We start from the raw sequence: 27,730 nt of genomic DNA, 5'->3' as shown, positions 1-27,730 counted from the left end.
AAACATGATCATTTCTCCAGCTCTCTGAATCTTACTGATAATATTTTCAGAAGCATTAACTGTACTTAAACTTAATTAGTTCTGGAAACTATCCTGTTGTGTTTTGTCTATCGAATGAATCTAATCCACAATCCACATTTATGCGACATTTCTACCAAATTATGTATGACTTTGTTGCAAGTAGTATGTGGTCAGACTCTTCAACTTTATCAGACAACATTGCCATTACGCATGGTGGCATTCAAGAAAGGGGGGGGTTGGCTCAGTTCACTGGCAGCTGTCAGGTGGAAGTCAGGTATGCCAGCAAATTCAGGCAGAAGAGGCCAGGAATGAGGATTCACCAAGCAGGCCATAAGTGCTGCAGCAAACAATGGGCATGCATGGAAGCAAGTACTCTGAAATGGACCAGGATTGTAGGACTTCTGCTCATGCAGACTACAATAAAGATGAAGGACATAAGTCACTGTAAAACCCAGAGGGCTGCTTGGACGATGGCCTTCTGTAGTCATCTCTCACCCAAAAAGTAAGAAGTAGACTGGCTAGGTCATAGCAGGGCAGATAGTTGTCAGGCAATCGGATGACAAAGACATAAAAACAAAAGAATGACAGTAACCACTTAGAAGTACTCTGTAGTTCTGTCATGTTCCTCTTCTTCCTCCTTTTTACATATCTACTCCTCCTTTTTACATGACTACAAACTGAGTTCACTGTTCTTTATATATCATCTGATGCATGTCAAGCACCAGTTCTGCAGCCTCCTTTAAAGTACGTCATAATTAGTTTTTTTTTTGTTATAAAATCTCATGGACCATGCAAAATAGTCAAAATGCATGTTTTAGAGGCTGACTGCAGAAAGGAAAAAAGTTCTAGTTTTCTACTGTTAAGAGCGGCCATCCTTCATCATGGTTACTCACACTGACTTTTAATTCTGCTAACTGGAGTTTCCTTAGCCTGGCTTCTTCTTTTGCTATGGGTACAATTCCATTTCAGTATATTTCTTCCCTGGATTTCTGCCACTAGTCAGGGGCATAGCCAGGAATTTTTGAATTGAACGTAAACTACCAGAATACAGCCCCTGCCTCAGGTGTAGCCCCCAAATCCCAGGCAGTCCATGTTTTGGATAGGATACATTTTAGTACTGAAAACAAATCATGATATGACAGTTTTAAGAAAAAACACACACACATACATGTTTAGCAACCATTAAGTAAAAAAAAAGCTATTTAAAGAAATATAACAAAAAGAGACTATAATAAAAATGACTTTTTCTAATTTTAAAATGTAACATATCCTATTTTGCACACTAAATAAGTTACTCTAAAAAACTGCTAAACCAAAACAGAAGTGAACCTGAACCAACAGTGAAAACCACAGAAATAGTAAAAACACTATACAGCAAACTACTTGGAGGATGGCAAACCAATCTTTAGTGTAAATAAATTTAAGTCTTCTATCCCTAAGAAAGCACTTGACAGTTATGCTTTCATTTACTTTCAATTTTTTATATTTTGCTTTCACAATGCCCTGTATAGAAAGTCTACAGTGTGAAAAATATAAAAAAAATTGTTTTTTAGTTTGGACTACATCATGATGGATAGGAGGGGGTGATTACAAGAACCAAGTAGAAAAATGTGAGACTAGGCAGATCAAGTTAGTTGCTGATAAGCCCCCCCCCCCCAGGGTAAATGAAAGAAAAAATAAGTGCTTTCTTACATATAGAAGACTGGCTATTACCTAAAGGTTTAATGGGAGATGAGCAATTGATGCTAATTGTTTTACTGAACTTTTAAACTGACTGGTTGTTTTTTTAATATTTTGTATAAAAGTTAAAATATTTTGTGTGATTAAATGTTTTCTGAGGAAGTTGTAAGATGAAAGCATTACATTAAACTTATTTACACTAAAGATTTGTTTGTCGTCTTCCAAGTGGCTTGCTGTACAATGTTTTTAATACTCTAAAAAATGTCATCAGTATACACTGCATACAACTTTGCCTCCACTGACCATGTTGTTGTTTGTCTTTCGGCTTTTTCCCAGTAAGGGGTCGCCACAGCGGAACTCCAGTCCGCTAATGATTGCCAGTAGATTTTTTACGAAACACCGAGGTGCCAGCTCGACGCCCAACCTTCAATGAAGGCACGCTCATTTACGCACGCATGTCTTTCGAACGCTACCCAACTGCGGGGAGGACATGCAGACTCCACACAGAAGGCACTCCCAAGCCACGCCAAGAATTGAATGGGAGAACCTCTTGCTGTGAGGTAACTTCCACTGACCATAACGGATTATATTTAGACCACTGTATCAGTGTTGTTATGTATTGATACTTCCAATTATTTATCTCCCCATTTTTAAAATTGTCAGACCTTTACTGCAGTACTGTTCTGTCTTGTCATACAATGCTCTCATGATGTCCAAAATCATCAGATTTGAGTGTCTTTTGTCAGCATTTACTTTAATGGTGAATCTCAGTGAGTGTGCATCACCTACTCCCCAAGGGCTGCTCAGTCACTAACCAAAATGTAATTGATTGGAATTAATATGCACCAAACAAAGTAGGCAAATTTTATCAAAAAGAACCAAAAATCAGAAATTAATAACTACCAGAAGAAACAGGGGAACCAGAGAACACCAGCAAAAGGGTACAGAACCACCATTATCTTAGCAAGAGGAGGGGAGGACAGAAATTTAAATAGAAAGCTCTTATCTGAAAACTGAAAAAAATGTTCACTGTATACTCTTCAAAGATATATATATATATATATATATATATATATATATATATATATAAAACATGCCTCCAAAAGGAAAACAAGGAAAGTAGGAAAAAGGCAACATTAGCTGCAAGTAAATTTACGACAGACATCTGAAGTCTGTGGGGAAGCATAGAGCATTATGGGTAGGAGAAGGAATCGGATGTCTGTGAAAAATCATTTTGCTGATCTAACCACAGCTTGTGGCTAAACCCATGCAGTTGAAGATGATGGATGGGATCACCACAGATCAAAATATTCTAAACATCATATGACAGGTGCTGAATAAGGAATGAACAGATATGTTCAGCAAATCAGCCATATGCAAAGTGCTTCTGTGGATGTTAAACAGTATAATTTAAAGGGAAAGAAAAAAAACATACAGATCTACATTTTTAGCAAGCATGCATGACTGAAACACCTAAGCTTGACTCAGCAGAAATAGCAAGCCAAAGTTCTATTACATTTCCTACAAGCAGGAAACTCAAAAGTAGATTGCAGTCTTCATACACAAACATCTTGCATTCTGATCCACAATTCAAACTATTCCCTAGAAAAATATAAATTTGATTTGCTAAAAGTGCAGTTGTGTACACTTACCATAAATGTAGATGTTCGAGTGTATTCACTGTTGCAGTCATCACATTTGGGTTATCCCTGTCAGGGTAGCCCTTGGCCGGCCCGAATACCAGAGGCTTAGTATTTCTGTGTCAGTTGCTATCGCTCCAGGACTGAAGTCAGGTCAACAGTAGTATAAAGCAAGGCAGCCGACGCCATTTCATCAGTTTTTCTTGCCCTAAACTGTCAGGAGCCTGCAAGTGGAAGCCAGGTTCTGGTGGAAGAACCCCACCAGTAGAAAGTAAATACCAATATGTCCCTTGTACTCGAACATCCACATTTATGGTAAGTGTACACAACTGTACTATGTTCTTCGTGTTTCACTGTTGCAGTCATCACATTTGGGTTGATTCCCAAAGTTGAGTAAAAGGGTGGAGGCAGTCAAGGAAAATAGGGGCTGGCTAGGATGCCCTGCAAGACTGCAGAGGCAAACCCTGCCTTGGATTTGGAGAAGATAGGCAGGTGGTAATGTTTGGTGAAGGTGTGAACAGACATCCAGGTGGCAACCTCCAGGATATCCCTTGTGGGGACTCCTCTGAGGAAATCTGCAGAGGTGGTGGCTGCTCTGGTGGAGTGAGTCCTGACCCCCTTTGGGGAGGCTTTCCGTGTTATTTGTAGCAGAGATGGATGCAGTGTGCTATCCATTTGGAGAATGTTTGCTTGGAGATGGCTTTGCCCTCTGCCCCTGCAGCAAAGCTAATCAGCAATTCATCAGACTTTCTGAAGGATTTAGTCCTGTCTAGATCAAATCTGAGCTGTCTGTGCACATCTAGAGAGTGCAGGATCCTTTCCCCCTTGTTCTGTGGGTTAGGGAATGGGCAGATGAATAGATTGGTTGAGAGCCACACTGGACACCACCTTGGGCATGAAGGCTGGGTTAGTCCTACTGGATACCCTCTCAACATGGAAGATGATGAAGGGTTCCATACCATGACTGCTTGCAGCTCAGAGACCCTTCTGGCTGAAGTGATGGCCAGAAGGAAAGCTGTCTTCCAGGAGAGAAATTTTAGCTCTGCTGAAGAGGCAAGTATGAAGGGGGGGAGAGTGAGCTTTTCCAACACAAAGTTAAGGTCCCAAGCTGGGGTTGGTGCTCTTCTGGGTGACCTCAAGTTGCTAGCCCCCCTTAGGAACTGTTTGATCAAAGGGTGTGAGAAAAGGGGCAGCTCATTGGGAAAATGAGCAGAGATAGCAGAGGCATGAATTTTAATAGAGGAAAAGGAGAGTCTAATGTGTATCAGATCAGCTAAGTAATCCAGAAGGAGGGAGAGCTGTGCTGTATTGGATCCCTTAGCCTGAATCCAGGTGCAGAACCTTTTCCATTTGTCAGCATAAGACATCCTAGTGCTAGGGTGCTTGCCCTCACGTATAACATCTAGAACCCGTTTGCTGAGGTTGGCAGATTGATCGGGAGTTAGGGAATAAGCCAAGCTGCCAGACTGAGTGTCTGCAACTGGGGATGCATGAATTTCCCTTCCCTCTGGGTCAGGAGGTTTGGAATCTGAGGGAGATACCAAGGTGGCAGAGGAGACAGACTGTGCAGCAAGGGGTATCAGTGCTGGCAAGGCCAGTCTGGAGCTATAAGAATTGTCCTTGTTTTTTCCTCCTTTATTTTGAGCAGTACCCAGGGAATGAGAGGTAGTGAAGGAAAAGCATAAACCGAACGACTGACCCACAGGAAGGACAGGGCATCCACTTTTCAAGCCATGCAGTGATGCTCCCTGGTGCAGAACTTGCTGAGCTGATGGTTGGTGTGGGAGGCAAAAAAGTTGACCGTCAGGGTGCCCCATTTCTGAGTTATTAGGGAGAAGGTTCTTCTATTGAGCTGCCACTCATGTGGGTCCAGAAGATTTCTGCTTAAGTGGTCCACCAGAGAGTTGAGAGAACCCGGTAGGAATTGTGCTAACAGGTGGAGTTGCATGGCAGAGGCTGTGTGCCAAAGGGTCATTGCCAGCCTGTATAGAGGGTAGGACTGAGTCCCTCCCTGCTTGTTGATATACCACATCACAGTTGTGTTGTCTGTTTTGATCTGGAGAACCCCTGGGGAGAGAAGGGGCTTGAAGGCTATCAAGGCATTCTGGACAGCTATCATCTCATTTTGGTTGATGTGCAAATGGATTTGCTGTGGGGTCCATTGGCCTTGTATGCACCTGCCATCCAGGTGTGCACCCAAGGCATAATCTGATGCATCTGTGGTGAGGATCTGGGTGGCATGGGGTGGTGAGAAAGGTAGTCCTTTGTTGAGGGAGCATGCTGTTGCCCACCAAAGAAAATCTTTTCTGAGGCAAGGTATTATAGCTATAAGAGTCTCCAGGTCTTGACAGTGTTGACACCAAAGGCTTTTTAGGTACCAATGAAGTTTCCTCATATGCAGTCTGGCATATGGAAGGAGTAGAATGCAAGATGCCATGAACCCCAGAGCTTGCCGGATTTTCCTTACAGATAGTTGGGGTCTGGTGGATAGTTGACAGAAGTAGGTTGTCAGGAAGGTTTGCTTTTATGGTGTAAGGAATGCCATCTGGGATGCTGTGTCCATGCTTGCTCCCAGGAATATAATCCTTTGGGTAGGTACCTGTTTGAATTTCTTTTCGCTGATTGTGTACCCTAGGGAGGTTATTAGGGACTTTACAAAGGCCAGGTGCTTGAGCAGCTTTTCCTGGCTGGCTGCCTGAATTAGGTAGTCATCTAAGTATGGGTAAATCTGAATATTCCTTTGTCTGCAAAAGGCAATGGCCAGAGCCAGACATTTTGTGAAAACTCTGGGAGCAGTAGATATGCCAAAGGGAAGCACAGAGAAAGTACAGTTGTGTACACTTACCATAAATGTAGATGTTCTAGTGTATTCACTGTTGCAGTCATTACATTTGGGTAATCCTGCTGGCAGATTGCCTTCAACCAGCCTGAATTCCAAAGTCTTGGGTCCTGCGTCGGCCACTGTCACCCCCTCCCTGACATCAGGTCAACAGGGGTATAAAAGAAGTGGTCAACGCCATTTTCTTCAGTTTTTCTTGCCCCAGATGTCAGGTGCCCCTTAAAAGGGTAGCCAAATTTTATATATATATATAAAACAATAAATGCACCAATATAAATTTTACCTTCATCTATAAGCAAATACACCACATAGGTTGCATAAATCAGAGAAGGAAAGGTAAGATCCATTGAAAAAAGGGGGATGGTGGGTGGGTAACCTGGACTGCAACAGTGAATACATTCAAACATCTACATTTATGGTAAGTGTACACAACTGTACTATGTTCTTCGTGTTTCACTGTTGCAGTCATTACATTTGGGTAGAGTCCCAAAGCTATGGTTGGGAGGCTGGAGCTAAACAGCATTAGGAGCAGCTATGAGTCCTGCAGAACTGCAGTGGCAAAGCCTGCTCTGGATTTAGAGTAGAATGGCAGATGGTAATGCTTTGTAAAGGTATGCACTGAATTCCATGTCGCTGCCTCTAAAATGTCTCTGGTTGGAACTCCCCTGAGAAAAGCTGCTGAGGTGGCTGCAGCTCTGGTGGAATGTGGTCTAATGCCCTTAGGCACTGGTTTGCCATGATGTGAATAGCATAAACGAATACAGTGGCCTATCCATTTTGAGATAGTCTGCTTTGAAATAGCCTTTCCTTGTGATCCTGCAGCATATGCCACTAGTAATTGCTCTGTCTTCCTGAAAGTTTTGGTCCTGTCCAAGTAGAATCTAAGCTGTCTGTGTATGTCCAAAGAGTGCAGAATTCTCTCCCCCTTGTTCTGTGGATTTGGATAAAAAGTTGGCAGATGAATAGTTTGGTTAAGAGCCACACTGGACACCACTTTAGGCATAAATGTTGGGTTTGTTCTCAGAGAGACCATGTCTGGATAAAAAATGATAAAGGGCTTCACAGCCATGAGCGCCTGTAGCTCTGAAACTCTTCTTGCTGAAGTAATTGCTAGTAGCAGAGCTGTTTTCCAAGATAAAAGCTTTATATCAACAGCAGCCACTGGCTCAAAAGGAGGAAGGGTGTGCTTTTCCAAGACATAGTTGAGGTCCCATGCAGGTATTGGTGATCTCCTTGGAGGCCTTAAATATTTGGCTCCTCTGAGGTACTGCTTTAATAAAGGGTGAGAAAAAAGTGGTGGCTCTGTATTGTAATGAGCAGAAATGGCAGAGGCATGAATTTTAATTGATGAAAAGGATAGGCATTTGTCCAGCATCTCAGTTAAGTACTGCAAAATCTGAGGAATATTTGTACAGTTGTATCAGTTCCTTGTGCCTGGTTCTAAGCACAGAATCTCTTCCATTTTCCAGCATAAGACTTTCTTGTACTAGGCCTTCTGGCTTCCAGAATGACATCCATCACAGCTTTGCTGAGAGGTGTTTTTTGTATTACTACATTATCCACCATGCTGCCAGGTTTAATGTCCTGAGTTGGCTGTGCAGGATCTGATTGTTTTGCTAGGACAGTAGATGAGGTAGTTGAGGTAAGGTCCAAGCTGGGTAACAAGACAAGTTCCTTAGGATTGGATACCAGTACTAGCGGGGCCAGTCTGGGGCAATCAGTATCATCTTTGGTTTCTCCTGTATGACCTTTAGGAGTACCTTGGGGAGGAGAGGCAGTGGAGGGAAGGCATATACCGACAGGTTTGTCTAGCTGAAATATAGGGAGTCCACTTTCCATGCTTGTCTGTGATAAGTCCTTGTGCAGAATCTTTTTAGTTGGTAGTTGTGAAGGGAAGCAAATAGGTCTATGTCCGGGCATCTCCATTTCCTTGTTATCATGCTGAAGACTTATGGATCCAGCTGCCACTTGTGGGGATCCATGAGGTTTCTGCTTAGTTCGTCTGCCAGAGTATTTCCTTTCCTGGCAGGAATTGTGCCTGCAAATGTACTTGGTAAGTCAAAGCTGTGTCCCACAATGTCATAGCTAGTCTGCAAAGGGGGTAAGAATGTGTGCCCCCCTGCTTATTTATGTACCACATGACCGTGGTGATGTCTGTCTTTATCAGCAGTTGTCCCAGTTGAAGTAGGTCCTTGAAGGCTGTCAGGGCATTTTGAACAGCTAGCATCTCTTTTTGATTGATATGTAGATGCATTTGGTTTGAGGTCCATGTGCCCTGAATGCATCTTCCTGCCATGTGGGCCCCCCAGGCATAATCTGATGCATCCGTTGTTAGTGTCTGCCTGGCTGAGGGTAATGTGAATGGCTGTCCCTTGTTCTGGTGACAAGCCTTTGCCCACCATCGAAACTCCTGCTGCAGGCAGGGAATGAGAGTAATCATTGTTTCCAGGCTGTGGAAATGTTGAGTCCAAACACTTTTTAGGTACCATTGAAGTTTCCTCATATCAGTCTTGCATATGGAATTAGTAGGATGCAGGATACCATGAAGCCCAAAGCCTGCAGAACTTTTCTTGCAGATAACAGGGCCTTTGTTGCCAATATTGTGAAATAGGTAGTCAGTTGCCTTTGTTTGTCTGGCGTGAGATAAACCATCTGGGCAGTTGTATTCAAGCTTGCACCCAGGAATGTTATATTTTGGAGGGTACTAGTTTTGATTTCTTTTCATTGACTGTGTACCCTAGGCATGTTAGTAGCCTTTTCACAAACGCCACATGTTGAAGAAGAATGTCCTTGTTCTCTGCTTGAATTAGACAGTCGTCCAAGTAAGGGTATAGTTTTATTCCGCTTTGCCTGCAGAATGCAATTACTGGTGCCAGGCACTTTGTAAAGACCCTGGGCACAGTGGATAAGCCAAATTGCAGTGCAGAGAATTGGTAATGTATTGAACCAGCCTAGAATCTGAGGTGTCTTCTGCACGACTGTCTGACTGGAGCATGCAGGTATGCCTCTTTTAGGTCTAAAGTCACAAGCCAAGCGTTCTTGCCCAGCATGGGCAGAAGCTGCTGCAAAGTCAACATTTTGAATTTTGGAATATCCAGGGATGTGTTCAGAATAGATAGGTCCAGTATTGGCCTCCAGGCCTTGTCCTTTCTGGGTACCAAGAACAGTCGAGTAAAATCCTTGTCCCCGCTCTTGTTCTGGTACTTGCTGAATGGCCCCATTGTCCGTGAGGGATGAAACTTGTTTTTGTGCCTCTGCCCATTGATTTTTTTGGCAGATCTGGCCAGCCGTTTGCCTTTGGCAGAGTATGGAAATGGAATTTGTAGCCTTGTGACACTATATTTAGAACCCATTTGTCCTGGGTTATAATGTGCCAATTTTGAGCAAAAAGTGCTAATTTTTCCCCTAAGGGTGCTGCCAGAAGATAAGTGCTTGGTGCAGGCAGGGGAAAGTCATTGGGACTACTTTCTGTATGTTTGTGCTTTATCTTCTCCAGCTTTGGAGGTAGAAGTACCCCATTGTTTTGACCTATAAGAACTTTGCGCCTGGGATCTGCCCCTTTGAGGTCTGTCTGACACAGGAAAGGACCAATTTTTTGTAGGCCAGTGTCTACTAAACCTAGGTGGCCGTACTTGTAAAAACTCTTTAACAGTTTGCATATATTTAGCTTTGTCTTCCATTTTCTTTAACACCTCTTCTGCCTTAGCACCAAAGTATCATGCTGTAAAGGTGCATCTAGTAATTTAACTTTTAACATGATCAGGCAGATTTTGTTCCTTTAACCAAGCATGCCTCCTAATTACAGAACCCGTAACTGCGGCCCTGCAGAAGGCCTCCAAAGAATCAAAACCACATTGCAAAGTATGTTTTCTAACTTGTTCTGCTGCATGCAATAAATCCTGCCTTTCCTTATTTTCTGCACATTCAGAATTTAACAACATTTTCTGTTTAAGCAATCCCATGATAAGTTGCTGATACTTAAGCATATGAAATTGACAGTTTAAGGCCCTTATAGCCAAAGTTGCACATGTGTAAACCGTTTTTCCCCATCTATCCAGTGCCCTTGAATCTCTGTCAGAGGGGGTTGCTTTTTTTTGCAGTGGAAGCCTTAACTCCCTTGGGACCCTGTGAAATAGTTTATGGGTCAGCAGCAGGGTTTTTAAAAAGAAATGTGTGTGAGTCAGGAACCCTGTAATATCTGTCAGGCTTATCAGGAGCTGGAGGTAAGGAGTCAGTGTTCAAACTAGACTCCGAAAACACATCATCTACAATGTCTAATACAGGAGGAATGGCTAGAGGCCTGTGCTGTGGTAGTAAGAGGAAATCCCTGAGCCTCTTTTTAGATTCTGAAAAATCTTGGCTTTCCCAGTGAAAATGCTCCCTCATGGTATGCAAGGTTTCCCCAAAGGAATAATCCTCAGGAGGAGATGCTGAAGGTATAGATTCTTCAGCATCAGAATCCTCATAGGGTGGAAGAGAATATTCCTGATCAGAAGAGGGATCAAAAGAAATAGAAACCTGATCTGAAGATTCATAGTCAGTCTCTTGCCTAGGCCTTTTATCAGGAGGGGGATGGGAACCCCTGATCAAAGTAATCAGGTCTTCGGCCAACTTGATCATCTGTTTTTTGGGAATAGAGGCCTGTACACATGGCTCTTGAGTTTGTCTCTTTGCTTTAGAAAGTGCTTTAGTCTTTGCCTTTGAAGCTGAAGTCATTTTAATGTAAAGATGTTTAGGTCTGAATACACCCTCAGAAGCCGGTACCTGCTCAGTGGCTCCGGACCCATCTGAGGGATTAGCGTCCGAGGCTCCAATACCTTGAGTATCCAGCGGCATGGCCGACTCCACGTGGGAGTCGGTAGCGGCCTGCGACTCTAAAGTAGCGGACGTCAGGGGCTGCGAAAGCACCTCACTGAGAACTGGCGAACTGGCGACTGGCTTAGGAGAAGCTCCGTCATCGGTTTTGGGCCTTGGTTGTTTTTCTCTATCCTTTTCTTTGCGTTTTTTTGTAAACTCCGGTAGTCGGATGGCTATCCGATGACATTTCAGGGTAATTAAACCGGCGTCCCAAAAAAGTTTAAAGCAAAATCATACCGACGTTTAATAGTGCGTTGGTTAAATCTAGCACAAAACCGACAACGAGTAACGTTGTGATCAGGGCCTAGGCAAGGAATACAGTAAGAATGAAAATCCTTATGAGGTATTTGCTTTCCACAAGAAATACAATTATTAATTTTTCTGACATCGATCTGGAGCAAGAAAAAAGTTTCCCCAATGGGGTACTTAGCTTTATTGAAGACTTTGGATCTGAAACTCAAACACAAAAATCTCAGGAGTCGGCCGACCGGCACTTGCGAACTGCTTCTGCTTCGGGCACCGCATGGCAAGAAAGACTGAAGAAAATGGCGTTGGCTGCTTCTTTTATACCCCTGATGACCTAACGTCATGGAAGGGGCGACAGCAGCTGATGCAGGACCCAAGACTTTGGAATTCAGGCTGGCTGAGGGCAACCTGGCAGCAGGATTACCCAAATGTAATGACTGCAACAGTGAAACAGGAAGAACATCAGGAAGCAATTGGTCAGCTGCCACATGAAGATATTTTGGAGCCTTCCACAGAAAATCAGTACAACCATTCACTTGAAGCTGGACAGCAAAGGAAGGAACAGGACACTGTGGAAACTCTGATGCAGTCAATGTTGAGGAGTGATAGGCCAGTGAGTTCCCATATGACAGAGCAATGGATAACACAGCATGAAAATGAAGAGAATGTGTCACAGGAAGGCGCTATAGAACTTTCTATAGAATGCCCGCAGGAAATGGAAAACAAAAAATGTGCCCTCAGTTTAGAAGAAAACAGGCAAAGAGAAGAGTTGCTTGAATTAATCATCATAGATAGAAGTTGGGAGGGTGGCCTAATGGTTAAGGTGTTTGCCTTACAAACACAAGGTGCAGGGTTTGAGTCTCACAAGGGATAATTGGCTAAGCTTAAACTGGCTCGCAAGGGCAGTTAGCTTAGTAAGAATCTATGACTCTATGACTCTAAGATCAATGAAAGAAATAGAGTACAGAATATCAATAAAACCCAAAAAGTCAGAAGTTTGATAAAACAAATGAACACAGTAATTAGGACTGTCCATAGAGATTCATGCAACATAACAGGATACATTACTGTGCAGCTAAATTAATAACTGATAAAGTTCTACCACAAGAACATAAGGAAGTGAGGGAAAGGAACTGGAGAAATCGAATGCCATTATGGATTTATCGAATAGAGAAAACTATAAAGCAATTACAACAAGAAGTGTCATTGTTAGAAGAGTACAGAAGAGGGAACAGATCAACAAAAATATTTAAAAAGATAGGCATGATAAAAGCAATGCACAGTATTAGAACAGACCAGGATCTATCACGCACTATTGCAAGTAATAAATTAAAAATCTCAGCACAGACGGAAAAACTTACAAGATACAAGGATAAATACAAAGGAAAAGTACAAAATAATTTATTGATGACTAAAAAATATTTTATAGAGAATTGGGAAACAAGGTAAAAGGAATTGAAAGACCGCCAAAAAAAGAAGAAATAGATACATTTTGGAGAAGTATCTACGGAGATCCTGTGAAACATAACAAAGATATTAGACAGAAGTAAAAGAAACAATAACAAGTTTAAAGGTACAAGATATGAAATGGGATGAAGTAACAGCTAGAGAGATTGAAACAAAGTTAAGAAAACCCTCTAATTGGAAAACCCCAGGCCCAGATGCAGTAACTAATTTTTGGTTAAAAGTATTAATATCTTTGTACGGAGATTTAGCCATGAGTAAGAACTATTTATATGTGCACCCAAACAGACACCAACCTGGTTAACAACAGGAAAAACAATGCTCCTACCCTAAAAATTATAGACCGATAACCTGCCTTCTGATGATGAATAAACTATACACGGGAATTGATGTCGACAGAGGGGTATGACTTGGAAGAAGGTGCAAGGTATCAAAGAGGAATTTGTCTGGGCAGAAAGGGCTGCTGAGGAGGGACCACAACAGCAGCTGTAGGAGTAACAGCCTTGGCCTGAGGGTGCCTCCTGGAAGGCTTGCTGGGTATATTTCCAGAAGAAACAGAAGTGGAGGAATGAGCAGGTTTTCTAACAAAGGATGTCCTAGTACAGAAATTTCTATGAAATTTTGGTACTGGTGAAACCAGTAGATGTTTCAAATACTGGAGTTCCTTCCCTTTTCCTGCAGTGATTTAAAAAACTCTGCAGCTGCTTTTCCAAACAACGAGGAATTATCAAGAGGAGCATCAAGCAATTTTGCCTTGATGTCATCATGAGTGCCTGGAGATGCAGCCAGGAATGTCTTCTTAGAAGAGAAGCAGAAGCTGCTGCTCTAGGAGAGGCCTCCACTGCATCGTAACTACACTTGATAGAGTGTCTAGTTACCTGGGATGAGGATGATGGGAGAGAAAGGGCCTCTGAATCTGGCAAAGGGGAAAGAGCCTGGGTGGCCTGAGTAAGCAAAGCCAGAGTATACCTGGACATATGTGTCTGTTAATTAAGTGCCTGATAGCCAAGGTAGAAGAGGTAGACACCTTCTTGCCCATCCTTTCCAAAATGTTACTTTCCTTATCAGATGGAGATAACTGTGAGAGCTTATCTGAAGTAATGGAAACCACAGCAGGATCAGCTGAGGGGCATTTAAAAAGAAATTTGCAAGCCTCAGGCATGTTATAGAAATTATCAGATCTCTTTGAGACAGGTGCTAGAGAGTCAGGGATCTTAGATGCAGCCTTAAAACCATCTAAAAAGGGGGGTAGTACGGGAAAGACTGCTGAAGGTGCAGGGGCCTCCACCTGTAGAAGCACATAATATCTCTTCTGTTCTTCTGAGATTTGAGAGGAATCCCACTAAAAAACCTCCCTCATTTTATTAATAGTTTCTCCAAAGGAAAGCTCTTCCATGGGAGAATCCCCCCCAATAGACTCCTCCTCTGGGGAAGCATATTCCAGAGGAGAGGGAATTTGAGTTGAGTATGCTGAACAGTCTTCATCAGATGAAGACTCCTCAGAATCTGTGTCATGAATTTAAAGTTCTGCAGGCTGTTCTGAAATAAGGCCTTGGATGGCTGCACTGGAGAAGAGGCAAAGGCTGGGCCCACTATGGGATGAGGCAAAGCTGTGGGCCTCAAAGCCATCTGTGCCTTAATAAGGCCCTGCGAAAAAAATTCCCAGCCTGATGTTAGGATAGAAGGAGCAGGAACATGCCTAGTCTTTTGCTTCTTTTTCACAGGCTTTTCCTGTTGAGGAGAGAAGGTGGACTTAGGGCTAACTTCCTGTAATTCTTTGGACAAAGAACCTGGAGTAGTTCCTGAGTCTTCTGCAATCACTGGCCATGATTCCCCCAAGTCGTCCGAACCAGATGTCTGCATAGCCTTGGACATGCTAGAATTAACACTCCTGATGGCTTCCATCTAGGTACCCGCTGAGGGAGCGGACCCTACCTCCAATCGTTCTGTCAGGTTTTCATCAACCTCAAGGGGTATATCAGAGGGAGCAGGTACAGCTCCTAGCCTTGCTGACCTTCCTCTTTACAGACAGCTCAAACGTACTTGCAGAACCCTCCAAAGTGTCCCTAGCCAGACGTTTGAGTCGTTGGTTTTCTAGATATAAGTTCAAAGCCAACAGAGAACTGCGTAATGTTTTGGGAATGAAGGCCTGACAAAGAGAACAGGACAGGTGGTCATGAGTAGGCCTTAAGCAAAACCAGCACAGCTCATGACTATCTTTATGTGGAATTTGCCTTCCACACCTACACTTGCCCTTCCTGGATGACATTAACAAAAGAAAAGGCAGTAGCAATATAGTAAATCCCCTATGGGGTACTTATCTGAAGCTGTAAGATGAACCAATGGGATCCAATGGCAGAACCAAATGTACGAGTCAACCTTTCCAAATGGGAGCAAAAAGGTTCTGAAGATGGTACATGCAGACATCCCTCTTATTGCTAACATTGTCTGTGCCTACTTGTGACATTCCACGTACAGTCAGTGGCTCTAAGCTTTTGTATACAGGCCGGATGTTGGGTTGTTTTAACGGAACACAACTCATATGTAAAGAATACTGCAACACTGACATGGCCGGCCTTAGGCATAGGCGAACTAGGCAACTGCCTAGGGCGCCATACAGGCCAGCCTCATAAAGAGCGCAAATTTAATGAAATTGTTTTCTCCACTGCATGTTTTTTTTCTTTTTTACTTTTTCCTCCACTTTTCTGCCTGTTCTGTAGCACTTGCGCCCTCCCCCCAGTTCTGTAATCTAAAGCATGACTTCACCAGCCCCCTACTGTATTCTTCCACTCCCTCCCCCCTGCATCTGTAATCAGTCAGTAGCTACTCTTCTTTAGTTTTATTTAAATCATCCAATGATGCTTTCGTACCGCCCGCCTCTCATTCTTTTCTTCATTAATGCGATAGAGGTGGGCGGATCTATTAGCTTACTTCACTTCCTGGATGTGCATGCATCAGTGGCCTGGTTATTTTCACCATGCGGGTGACACAGGAGACAAAGAGTGACTTTTTTTTTTAATTTCCTTTGCAAGAAGGTAAGTACAGTTCTTGAGCTCCGGAAAGCAAATTACTCCTTATCAGGCTACCGTCTTTCACAAGCATTCTTGGGAATTAAAGAATTTCGAGGTTTTGTTTTCCACTGAGTTTATACACATTCTTACTCTACACGGTCTCTAAACAATGGTATTCCATTTAATCTTATTTACCTGCACAGAAGACACTAGTATCCCTCAAACATGTCTTTTATGACTTTTAAAGTTAGTACTATTTTAATAAGAGACTGAGCTTGAATCTGCAGACCTCCAGTTGAAAGGGTTGTTAGTAGAAAGAATAACAATCAGTAATATCTCCAGAATTATAAAATGATGCACTTCTAATTAACTCCTCAGATTTATCTCTCATGTAAAAAAAAAGAACTGATGAAACTTAATTACGTGATAATTGTGTTTGTTTAAAAAAGGATGTTGATGATTTTAGGGCATTACACTAAATTAATTATTATTATTACTGTTTTAAATAAGAAGCATGGTACTAAATCTAGACCAGATTAAATATAATTATAGTTCCACCAGCTAGTTTTTTTCTTGTCCCTGTATCTCAGCACAGTTAATTGTCCCATGCTAAGATGTGAATTGCATGGGTGTTTGGATTTGTGCAATTCGATTAAATTACAGATTAAAATATTGTATGAATTAAAGTGGCAACTGTGACACTGTGTGGAATGGCCTTGTTATGCTAATAACTAACCACTGCTTTTGTGTGGTTACATTGTTCTGACTACATCATGAAAGCAATTACAAGCTCTCACGTTCATCATGGTAGCAGTTCATAGTTTCCATCACTGTAGTAGGTAAGGTGTAAACATTTAAATCTGAAATGGGAAATATCAGTTGCTATGCAAATAATTTGCACACACTGTTGAGTGGACTCTTTTGTTGTGTAAGAAAGTCTCTGCACCACAAATAGCAAGTAAATGCAGATACTTAACCACATGCCTTGTTAAGTAAGTTTACTTTCTTGAGTTGCTTCTTCTGTAAATATGATGCAATTCAAGTTAATGTGTTACAGGCTGAATTCCTAACTGTGTCATGCTCCAGTGTTTGTTTAGCATTCCATAAGCAGTTATAATAGAACAGGAGTGTTGATGTGCTACCTATATCATTATTTTAACCATACTGCTCTAGGTATGTAGGTACTGTGATTGTGTAACTGGTCAAACTGAACCTCATTCTGTCATCTCCACATCTTCACAGAAAAGAAACACATTGCCCATTCTCTCTTAACTGGTCTTTATTTACAAATACTGTTCTGGAGACATGGATGCACAAACAACTGTATTTAGATGACATTTCTGGTTACATGTCTAGACACACACACACACACACACACACACACACACACACACACACACACACACACACACACACACACACACACACACACACACTCTCTAATATTTAACAGTCATTTTTTTTCTTCTAAATATTCAGTGGTAACTGGTGATTTCAGTGATGCTATTAATACATGTTTCAATTCAAGTTCAGTCATTACAGGTTTGAATTTATTTCTCTATCATATTCTATAACTCTAATATTTGAAATAGCTGCTATTAAGGATTGTATGTTAATTAGGCTAGGATATTTTGCCACAAAAATGTCAAATTTGACTCATTTAGGGCCTTATCACATAATGCTAATTATTATTATTATTATTATTATTATTATTATTATTATTGCTACTACAACTACTTTTGGATTATTTGGATGTAATTCTGAGGAAAAGTTAGTTCAACTGCACAGTATATTTTTCTTATGTGTTACAATGATTAAAAATAAGACTAATTTTCTTCATGGTATCACCATGTGATTGTTTTTACTACAGGTCAGACTGTATAAGTAAGTCTTGCATACATTAGGTTATCATATTTTTAAAAGCAGTAATTTGCAAATAAAGGCGTAGTTTAACTGCCACCTGGACATCGGATAGAAAAGGCTTTTGGTTCATTGCCAGACATTTGTTATATTTTTTGAATCTATACCAAGCCCTTTTACAACACTTAGGAAGAGAAATGTTGGAGCTTTCCCAATATTGGCACTAATGTTTACTGTTCATGTGGATGTGCATTAGTGCATGGTCCCTCCAGGTTTGGAATTATTGTATGTTAACATTCACCTCAGGTGTAGCATAAAAGCCTCGTGGCATTGACTGAAGGGGTTGAGATGCACAAGAGTCTGATTTCATTGAATTTGTTCAATACATGTCTATGAATATGGCAAATTAAAAAACTAGTTCCAATATGGAGATAATTTTTTTTCTCCAAAGAAAGAGGATTGACATTGGGGCAGACATCTCAACTATCAAGAATTTCATACACTGTCCAAATTTTTGTCTCTTATGTTAGGTCTGTTTCTTTTAAAATCATTGTAGATTGCAATCCATAACTCTCAACCCTTTACTACAAGAACTCTGGACAAAGTTTTAAAAATGTGGAGCGGGCGGCAAAGGCCCCAAAACAGTGAGAAATATTGCTTTTATCAACTTAGAAAGTTGCTAGAATAACATGATTTGAGTTAGCATACATTTTCTGAAGCATATGAAGTTTGAAACTCAAATGTATGTCATTATTTAGTGACTTTAGTCCTCAGATCATCCCTGAGATTTGCAGGCAAACTACAACTTTTATGAAGAGCAGACCAAAAAATGAGTCAAAAATCTGGACATTCTGTGAAAATTTGGACAGTTGAGAGGTATGTTGCAATCACAAAATAATGGCAGACATTTGAGTTTCAGACATTATATCCTTCAGAAAATGCATTCTAATGCAAAGCATGTTATTCTTGCAACTTTCTATGTTTGTAAGAGCAATGTTTAAAATCTGTTCCTGATTTCGTCTCTTTGTCTTGCATTGTTTGTTTTTGCATAGAATTCTTGAAACAAAGAAGCTGAGAGGTATGCATGGAGGCCAGGTACACCCCATCATATGTAAATCTTTATATGGGATTTTTTTATATTTGTGTGAATATGCAACATTGTTGTAAATATATTGCATGCAGAGATGTGGAAAATTTTAAGATAATTTCTGAATGTGTGTGTGTGTGTGTGTGTGTGTATATATATATATATATATATATATATATATATATATATATATATATACATGTATCATTGATGTAAACATTGATTTCAATTGAAAATGTTTCTCCTGATCTACTTTTTTCCTCCTGAAAACACACATGTCCAGCTGGACTGTATGCCAAGCTAACAAATAAAATATTAAAGTAAATAATATGGAAACCCCATCCCCCCATCCAATCTAGGACCTGCTGTGCTGTATCAGATAACAAAGATTTTAATATTTATTAAAATAAATTACGAAAGGAAACCCTATCAAATATAGAATGTAGAAACTGGTTTTGTTGCATTAGTCACTACCTGCAATTTACTGTCAGTAGAGATGTTTCTCTCCTAGACACAAGTGACAATATAACAGGATTGTTTTGGGACTTTTTCCCCTTCCAGCCAAATCTGGGGTATCGTCACTGGGAAGAGGGCAATTTATTAGCATAACACAAAGTTGCCTAAAGGTGATGTAATGTGATATTTGCGTACCCACAATTCAAAGCGAGAATAAGTGCAGTTTTTTCAACGATTTTATAATCTTTGATGTTGTATAAAGTGTTCTGTTTTATACAAAATCCTTGCATGCCCTGTGGTCCCCCTCTATGTTTATAACTGTAAACAATTACAAGTAAAAGCAGAGAGTTTGTCTATATTGCGTATAGCGCTTGCATGCACTTTGAGTATGCAAATAAGGTAATAGTTTTTGATCCTGGAGTTTCTAGTGAAGCACTGGATGGTGATCATGAAAAGAATAGAAATGTTTGTTTAGTTTTGAATTGTATGGTGGTTTAAGTGATTTTTTTTTTTTTTTTGGCGTGATAGTGTTTTGGTGTTCGCAAGCATGTAGGTTTTTTGTCTTAATGTTTTCACGGGTAACGTTTTCTGTTAAAGTGCAAGACACAAACATAGTAATCAAATCGAACTGTAGCAAAGATTACTTTTAGGTGGCTACATATGTGAATATTTTGTATGTGGTGTAGTTAGTAGATAGGGCTGCACCTGTATAAACAGTCATCTAGTCTGTTGGGGCTGTAGGGAGCCATGCTGTGTGCTGTGAAATCATGCTTTTGATTACGGAAGTGGGAGAAGGGCGCAAATGCTACAGTACAGGCGGGGTTGTGTAGAAAAAAGTAGAGAATGTCTGAGTAGTGGAATTACATCATTTACATTCAAATTTCAGTAATAAACCTTAGCAACAAGTGTCTTTCTGTGGGACATTGGGAGTGAGGGTTGTACAAATGTGTAGCTGTACTAGACCAAATGATAACGTAAATATCAATGCACCTTGCAAAAACCACTTAATACTGTCTTTCATGACTGTAGATAAAGTCTCTACACTACCAACAGATCAAGCAGGTTTATTAAGGAGAATTCAGCCTTCAATTGCAGTCTTAACTACACTACAAGGTGTCTGTTACAGTATGATATTTCATGCATTTAAACATTGGAAGAACTGGAGTGGCTTTTGTGGGATTGACCCATCTGTGGGCGTGGCTCAAATAGGGGTGTTCCTTGAGTATGGTGTGGGTGGGGTTTAAGGGAGCACCAGAGAAGTACTTCGCCTAGGGTGCTGTTTCAGCTAAGGCCGGCCCTGAACACTGAATAGAAGAACATCTTTTCATTACTCTTGCCACTGTAATAATAAACTATTACCAGTTCTTAGTGTACTGTAGAGCAAGTGAAGCTCCATCTAATTAGAACTTGAAATTCTTCAACCCCCTTCCATAAGCTACTCAACTGTAAGTGAAAACTCCTATAGGCTTTCTCTGTTTTTCTCCCTATTCTAGACTGTTCTTCTCCTGTGGATAACATTCTGTTTTCCACCTTTTTGATGTTATTGTCAGTACTTGAACTGATCATAAATTTGGTTCACCTGCAACAAGGTTCAGAAACGTATAAAGACACAATATCTGACATCTAACAGTGAGCAAAGCAGACAGAATACATAACTTTAAAGGCTGAACCATTAATAAAGATTTTTTTACTTAAAATAATATTCCTTATTGAATGTGAATTTCTAAAATCATGGATCCTGATTACATAGTTCTGTTAGATCTGCTTTGCACCATTAATTCATAAAATGGCATACACTGAGCCAAAGCAATGGCATATATGGATGCGGCAGACGACTGCTATGAAGAAAGCATTGCAGCATCTTTCCTTAGGATTTCTTAGTCTTCAGACTAGCTTTTCCTAAGAAGTTTCTGAGGAATAAACACATGCAAGTAAAACAACATCTGTGTGTACGTAAATGTGTGTTTATGTGTGTGTATTTGTCTTCACAGTCATAAGACTAGGTGGGTGGGGTACAAAACCATTGTGATAATGGGTGAGACAAGTATTTTCTGAATAAACTTGTCTTCTGATATTATTGTTGTCACTGATAACACAGTTTGCTTAAACACTATTCAGGCTGCAACAAACTGATTCCATTACAAGTGATATAATACACAACATGAAACTGACTCTTCTTAGCTGTGTTTTGATGAAAAATATACTTATTATGGCCACAGTGCTGTGGAAGTATAAAGATAAACTTCGCCAGTAAATCAGTTACCAGGCACAGTGATCTCCTGTATAGAATGTGGTCCCTCACAGCTACTTATTAGTAAAATAATTTCAGCAATAAAATTGGTATTCATGCACAGGCCTACTCAGCTACTGCTTACTTTGTTAATGCCTGGTGCCTCTAATTTAAGAGCACTTAGGTAGTGAAGTGTATTAAATCTATCAGTGTAATCAGTATCACAGAGTATAACAGCTATGAAGAGAAATTCATTGTTCTTACTGTCTTCACCCCTCAAGTATATCTTTGAACTTTCAAGATATTATGATGTATGTAAAAATAAAGGTAAATAAATGTGCATAATTCACCTTTTGCATTTTGAGGAAAGCTAGGTAGAGTAGAAGGTCCATTCACTCCAGGAAGAAGAACAGGAGGAAGGCCTGTTAGTCCAGGATATGCTGCTGGTAGATTTAGCCCATGCAGTGAATTGTTGTCTATTATGCTTTGCTGCTGTGATGTTAAGCCGAGAACATCTGAAGCCTTCTTTAGGCGATCCAGCTCCTGCTGTGCCATTAACTGTCGGACAGTTGTTGGAGCCAAATAGTCTTTCTCCCTGTCAAGCTGGCTTCCCACAGCCTCTCTTACTTTTGATATGTGTTGTTTTGAAAAAATATGATCTCGGATAGACAGTCGTGCAGAATATTTCACCCCACACAGAATACAGTCTGGTCTGGAGTCATCTGTCCCACTCTGATTAATCATAAACGGCTTCCCAATGTTAATTTTGAACTTCTTTTCTTTTGCTCGAGCATTCTGAAACCAGACCTGAACAACTCGTTTTGGCAAACCAATCTCATTCCCTAGCATTTCACATTCTTGCATGGTAGGAGTCCGATAGTCACTGAAACAAGCTTTAAGAACTTTAAGCTGAAGGTTACTCATTTGAGTGCGGAATCTTTTATGGCCAGATCTTTCACTATTTTTTGCTTTAAATGAATTGCTACTGCCAAATGGATTAGGTGAACAAGGGTCAGCTAAACTAGATGTCTCACTTTGATCAGCAATGTCATCCAGGTCATTGTCATTTAGGCTGAAGCTTTGGTCACTGTCTTTAGTGCTCAGATTTCCATAAGGACTAGGAATAGAATATGACATTTTTTCATCATAACCCTCGGTAGAAGGTGTGCTAGTTGTTTTTGGCAAAGATTCATTAGCAGCTGGTGTTTTTGGTTCTGTTGGTGAGCCTGTTAAGGCTTTCAGTTCCCCCAAACTGCCCAAGGTGGTTTCCATTTCATTATTTCCCTCATCTCCTGTGGTGGCATCACTTAAAGCTGTATTAATAGAGGAAGTTTCATCAAAGTCTATTTTGCCATTGTCATATCCATTATCACCTGGAGGAACATGTAGTCCTTCCATATCTTCGCTACTTTCTGGTTTAAATGAAGAAGGACTCAGGAGATTCTTCGGCGACAATTCAGCAGACTTGCTAACAGGTGTTGACACTGTAGAAGCTACTTCATTTTCACTTGATAAATCAAGCTTTATAAATGGCTGTGATGAATATTCAAGGCAGTTGTATTTAAGCGGACTTTCCCTTCCATCCTCTGCTGACATTAAAGGACTTGGAGGCAAACTATAGCCTGCTTGTTTCCCTTCATTCCAATGCCGAGAACGAATATGACTTTCCAGCGCTGATTTAGCTTTGAAAAGTGCTCGGCAAAAGGGACATCTCCTGTGAGACTGTGCCGGTCCCACAGCACGAAACTGTCCTTTTCTTTCACGAGCTCGGGTGTTCTGGAACCATACTTGTACTACACGCTTTTTTAAACCCACTTCACGTGCAATATGATCTAACATTTTTCTAGTAGGATTGGAATCCAATAAATACTTTTCATAAAGAATTTCTAACTGTTCTGGAGTAATTGTAGTTCTTAAACGTTTGTCACGATGCTGGTCTTCACCACTATTTCCTCCATCTTTTTCATTACATATACTATCATCTTTTTCTTCCAACTTTCTTTTATATGCACTAGCTACTGCAGAAGGTGAATTTGAATGACAAGAACTTGTTTGTGACTGTAACTGTGAGAGAGCTCCACCAAGCAATTGGCTTGTCATTAGGGGGTTGCTTGGATCAAAGATCATATATGGCATATCAATAGGCCTTTCTAAAAACTGAGAATGAATAAATTGGTTTTGGGCTGCTAGAAAATGCATATGTTGGTGCTCCTGCCAAAGTTCTAATGTTGGAAAGGCAACTGAACACTGGTCACACTGATACTGTAACATAGGAGGAGGTAGACTGCTCTGCAAGGGAGTAACAGGCATTGGTAAAGGGCTTGATGGAATTGATGTATTTTGGCTTCTAGAGGGAGGTCTCATAGACTGGGCTTGTTTTTGCTGTGGTAGTTGAGGTGTTGAAGGTTGTGGTGGGTGTAGCTCAGGTGGTTGAGATGACACTGAATGGACTGATTTTGTGGCTTGAGAAGTAGGAATAGTTTCAGACTGCTTTGGTTTATCTGTTTGTGTTTCAGGCTTAGGTGAAATCTTAGTGATTTCTGGTTTTGGAGATGATGTTACTGGAGTACTTGAACGAGAACCTGAGCCTGCTCCTATTCCCACAGATGATTTTGGTGTATCTGCTGATGTAGAAAAGACTGAAAATTTTATTGGCATTTGTTCCATGCCATCTACAAAATCATCTAACTGACTGTCTTCTGGGCCATAATCATCGTCCTCATCTTTGTAACACAATTTTTTCTGATGTGTAATCAAATCAAATATTCTGGGAAATACTACAGTGCATTTTTTACACTGATACTGCATATTACTTGTTCGAATGTAACGCTCATTAGTTAGTTCCCGTTTTTCATTATCTTTAGTCTCTGTTTGATTTTCATATGTCTTACGAGCTTTCTGACGAGCATTTTGGAACCATACGACAATGACACGAGTAGGCAGATTTAAAACTGTTGAGAGCTGTTCAATTTCATCATCCTTTGGATAAGCGTTAGTATCAAAGAAATCCTGAAGGACCCTAAGCTGATAGTCTGTAAACCTTGTCCTAGATGACCTCCTACTTAGAGATGTATCTCCCCGATAGAGATCCAGAGGATTTGGTTGTGAGTCAAGTCTTAGGTCTTCAAGAACAGTTAGTGGAGGGTTGTTAAAATTATATGGAGAATCTTTATTTCTTTGCCTCTCTTTAAAAAGAGTATTGCGAAACCAGTGCTTTATTACTTTTTGTGAAAGTCCAGACTTTTCAGCCATTTCTTGAATTTGTTCTTCTGATGGGGAATTATTGATATCAAAATTAGCACGCAAGATTTTAAGCTGATCATCTGTAATTCGTGTGCGTGGACGCTTAAACTGGGAATGCCTTAAGAAATTAGGATCAAAACCAAGCTGCTGTTGACAAAGATGGCTCAAGTCTGCAGACAGAGCATCCATAGGTGAGAGCTGAAGAGCAAGTTGAGGAGGGATACCTGGATGTTGCACTGGTTGCATCATGAGTGGAGGGAAAAGAGGAAGATCAAGAGGCACAGGAAGCGGAACCTGAGGAGCTGATGGAGGTGGTGGAGGTGGTGGAGGAGGAGGAGGAGGTGGCGGTGGTGGTGGAGGAGGGGGAGGAGGAGCTGGAGGGGTCTGCAGGGGAGATGGAGCTGTATTTTGTATCTTTCCTGACCCATTTGATGAAGGCTGGGAAATTGAAGGTGTTAATGGTGTAGGGGGAGGAGGAGGGGGAGGAGGAGGAAGAGGAGGTGGAGGTGGTGGGGGAGGCTCCGGAGATGTAGTAATTGGATAAAGCTTATCATATGCATCCCTGTACTGTCTTGCAAACTTTTCCAGATCTCCATATGGAAAAAACTGTCCATGGACATGCTCCTGATGACTCTTAAGAATAAGGACATTTGAAAATAATTTACCACATGTTCCACATTCCAACTTATCAGTATTATCACTTTCACCATTTTTACATTTTTTTTGAACCTTTTGTCGGTTTTCATTGTATTGAATAACTAGTTCAAAACCAAAGTTTTCCAACAAAGCTTTAGCTGCATTTCCTCTTGCACCAGAGGCAATGCGAGGAGGGGGGATTGTAGTTTCCACAGTTTTATGTCGCTTGCTGTCTTTGTTGTCCTTTATTATTTCAGATTCAACCTGTGCATCTGGCTTGTGCTTTTCTGGTTTCTCAGATGGCTCATCTAGTTCTTTATAAGGGGTAAGATCTTTTGAAGACTGGTTTTCTGCAGAACATGTGTGGCTGTTTTCTTGCTTTAGTGGTTTACTAATCTGGGGCTGAAGTTTATGTGAGTGCAGCTGCTGTTGTGTTACTTGCTGATGCTGTTGAGCTTGCTGCTGCTGAACTTGCTGCTGCTGAAGTTGCTGCTGCTGCTGCTGCTGAGCTTGCTGCTGCAGGACTTGCAGTTGTGTTTGACCAAGATGATGCTGTGTTTGAATCTGCTGTTTAAGATCCTCCAGTAAAGATCCAGCAATTCCAGGCATGCCAAAAGGACCAGGTAGCCCCAGCTCTGGACTCAGGTTAAATTCTGCACCTGGAATGTAGAATGGAAAGAGAAAGTGTGGCTGTTGAAACTGTAGCAAGGCTTCGGGTGTCATAGGAATGTGAGGCAGAAAGGCAGGGTTTAGAAACTGGGGCTGAAAGAAGGCAGCATGCTGCTGTTGTAGTTCATGCTGAATCTGCATTTGAAGTTGTGCTGGTGATTGAGATGGGTGATGGGCTGGCTGAGTAGAAATGATGTCAGGAACTTGTTTTGTGTTTATTTCTTTGGCATCTACAGTGCTGTCTTTGTTGCTAAGTGCTGACATGGCCATGGATTCTAACATACCTTGACTAGGACTGGCAGAATTTCCTTGGCAATTACTTCCACTCACTGTACTGTTGTTTGGTTCTGTCTTAGCTGCTCTGGCTTTAGTTTGGTGAAGTACTGATCTCATATGTATTTCCAGTGTAGAACTTTGGCTGTAGGCAACATTACAAATGTTGCATTTGTGGGGCTTATTATCTACGCTGTTAGTTTCTTGGGGAACTGGGCTTGAGGCTTCCTGCAAAACTTTTTTCAGTTTGTGTAAATGAGATACAGAGTTATAATGGACCAACAGTATATTCTTCTGAGTAAATGATTCCTTACAAACTGTACATTTGTAAGGCCGAGAGGGATCTAAAAATTTTTCCATTGTGAAATTAGGCCCCTTTCTAAAAGGTAAGGTACGCTTTGGTTCAGAACCCAGTTCATCTGGAATTGAGCTGCTATCACTTACTGCAGGACTTGCTTTCCCTTCTGTGTCCATTTCCTCATCCTTGTCCATCTCTTGGTCCAGTGCTTGCTCTTCCTGTGACAAAGCCTCACTTTCTGACCAAAGTTCCCCATTTACAGGTAAGTTTGCACATAGCTGCTGTATGTCACTGTCACTGAGTTCGGGGTGGCTGACCTCCAAATGCTTCTTTAAGGACAAGAATGTTCGAAAGCTGCGCTGACAGATGCTGCACATGGTAGCAGCCCGAATAGCATGGTATTGGGAATGTATCTGAAGCTTCTGCATAGTCTTAAAAGCTAGGCTGCAGTGGTTACAGCGGAATTTATAAACATGACGATCTGAAACAGACAGCTGTTGCCTCTTTTGTAACTCATTTAACTGGTCCTGCAATGAGTCTGCCAGTTTTAAATCATGATTGCTAGCTTTCCTCCAGTCATATTCTTCGGGCATTTCTTTTGATGGATGCTGGTCTTCAGTTTTTAGTTCCACCCCAGTTTTAAAATCATCGGGCACTACCATGTTTTTTTCATCAGAATTTTCACCTGAATTAAAAAACAAGAATGAAAAGAATGATAACATATGGCATCATTTAATTAAATGACATCATTTAATGAAACAACATTAGACATAACTTAATTAAATGCTTAAACACACCTGATCATTTTAGCCAGGTAGTTCCACATGAGACTTTTCAACTTCATTGTTACTTACAACATACAGTCACGTAAGTGTAGCTAATGGAGTAATGTATTGAAAAGCAGTATGCATACGTGGTATGGTCAAGCAATGACACGCATACAATGGAGACTGCTTCAGGTAGCAAAGATTTAAAAACTAGAATGTATTCTTGCTACAGCTATTTGTCTAACTACCTGTCTAGCCTTCTGTCATTCTGTCTCTTTGACTACCTTTATTTCTAATTCAAGGAGAAAAGAAATTATAATACTGTAAGGAAAACACACCATACATATCTACCTTTTATCAGTTTGTGACACATCTGTTTCTCTGCATGCAACACTCTCATCTTTAGTGTCAGGAATATCACAATACTGAGGGTTCAAGCCTTTTAACCAATGA

The 27,730-nt window shown here is 40.9% G+C and overlaps 1 protein-coding gene across 2 annotated transcripts in view; it reads right to left on the bottom strand.

Moving 5' to 3' along the window:
- ZFHX4 (zinc finger homeobox 4) overlaps nt 1-27,730 on the bottom strand; it is a 482,814-nt gene that overhangs the window by 4,403 nt on the left and 450,681 nt on the right. For both annotated transcript variants that reach the window (XM_044065820.1, XM_044065821.1), the window contains one exon: nt 21,742-27,195. In XM_044065820.1, the coding sequence (XP_043921755.1) occupies nt 21,742-27,195 (5,454 nt within the window). The remainder of the gene's footprint in view (nt 1-21,741; nt 27,196-27,730) is intronic.

Source organism: Protopterus annectens, chromosome 3.part0 (genome assembly GCF_019279795.1).
Source record: "Protopterus annectens isolate FY-2018-M chromosome 3.part0, PAN1.0, whole genome shotgun sequence".
NCBI lineage: Eukaryota > Metazoa > Chordata > Ceratodontiformes > Protopteridae > Protopterus > Protopterus annectens.
This window is presented reverse-complemented; position numbering and strand designations above follow the sequence as displayed.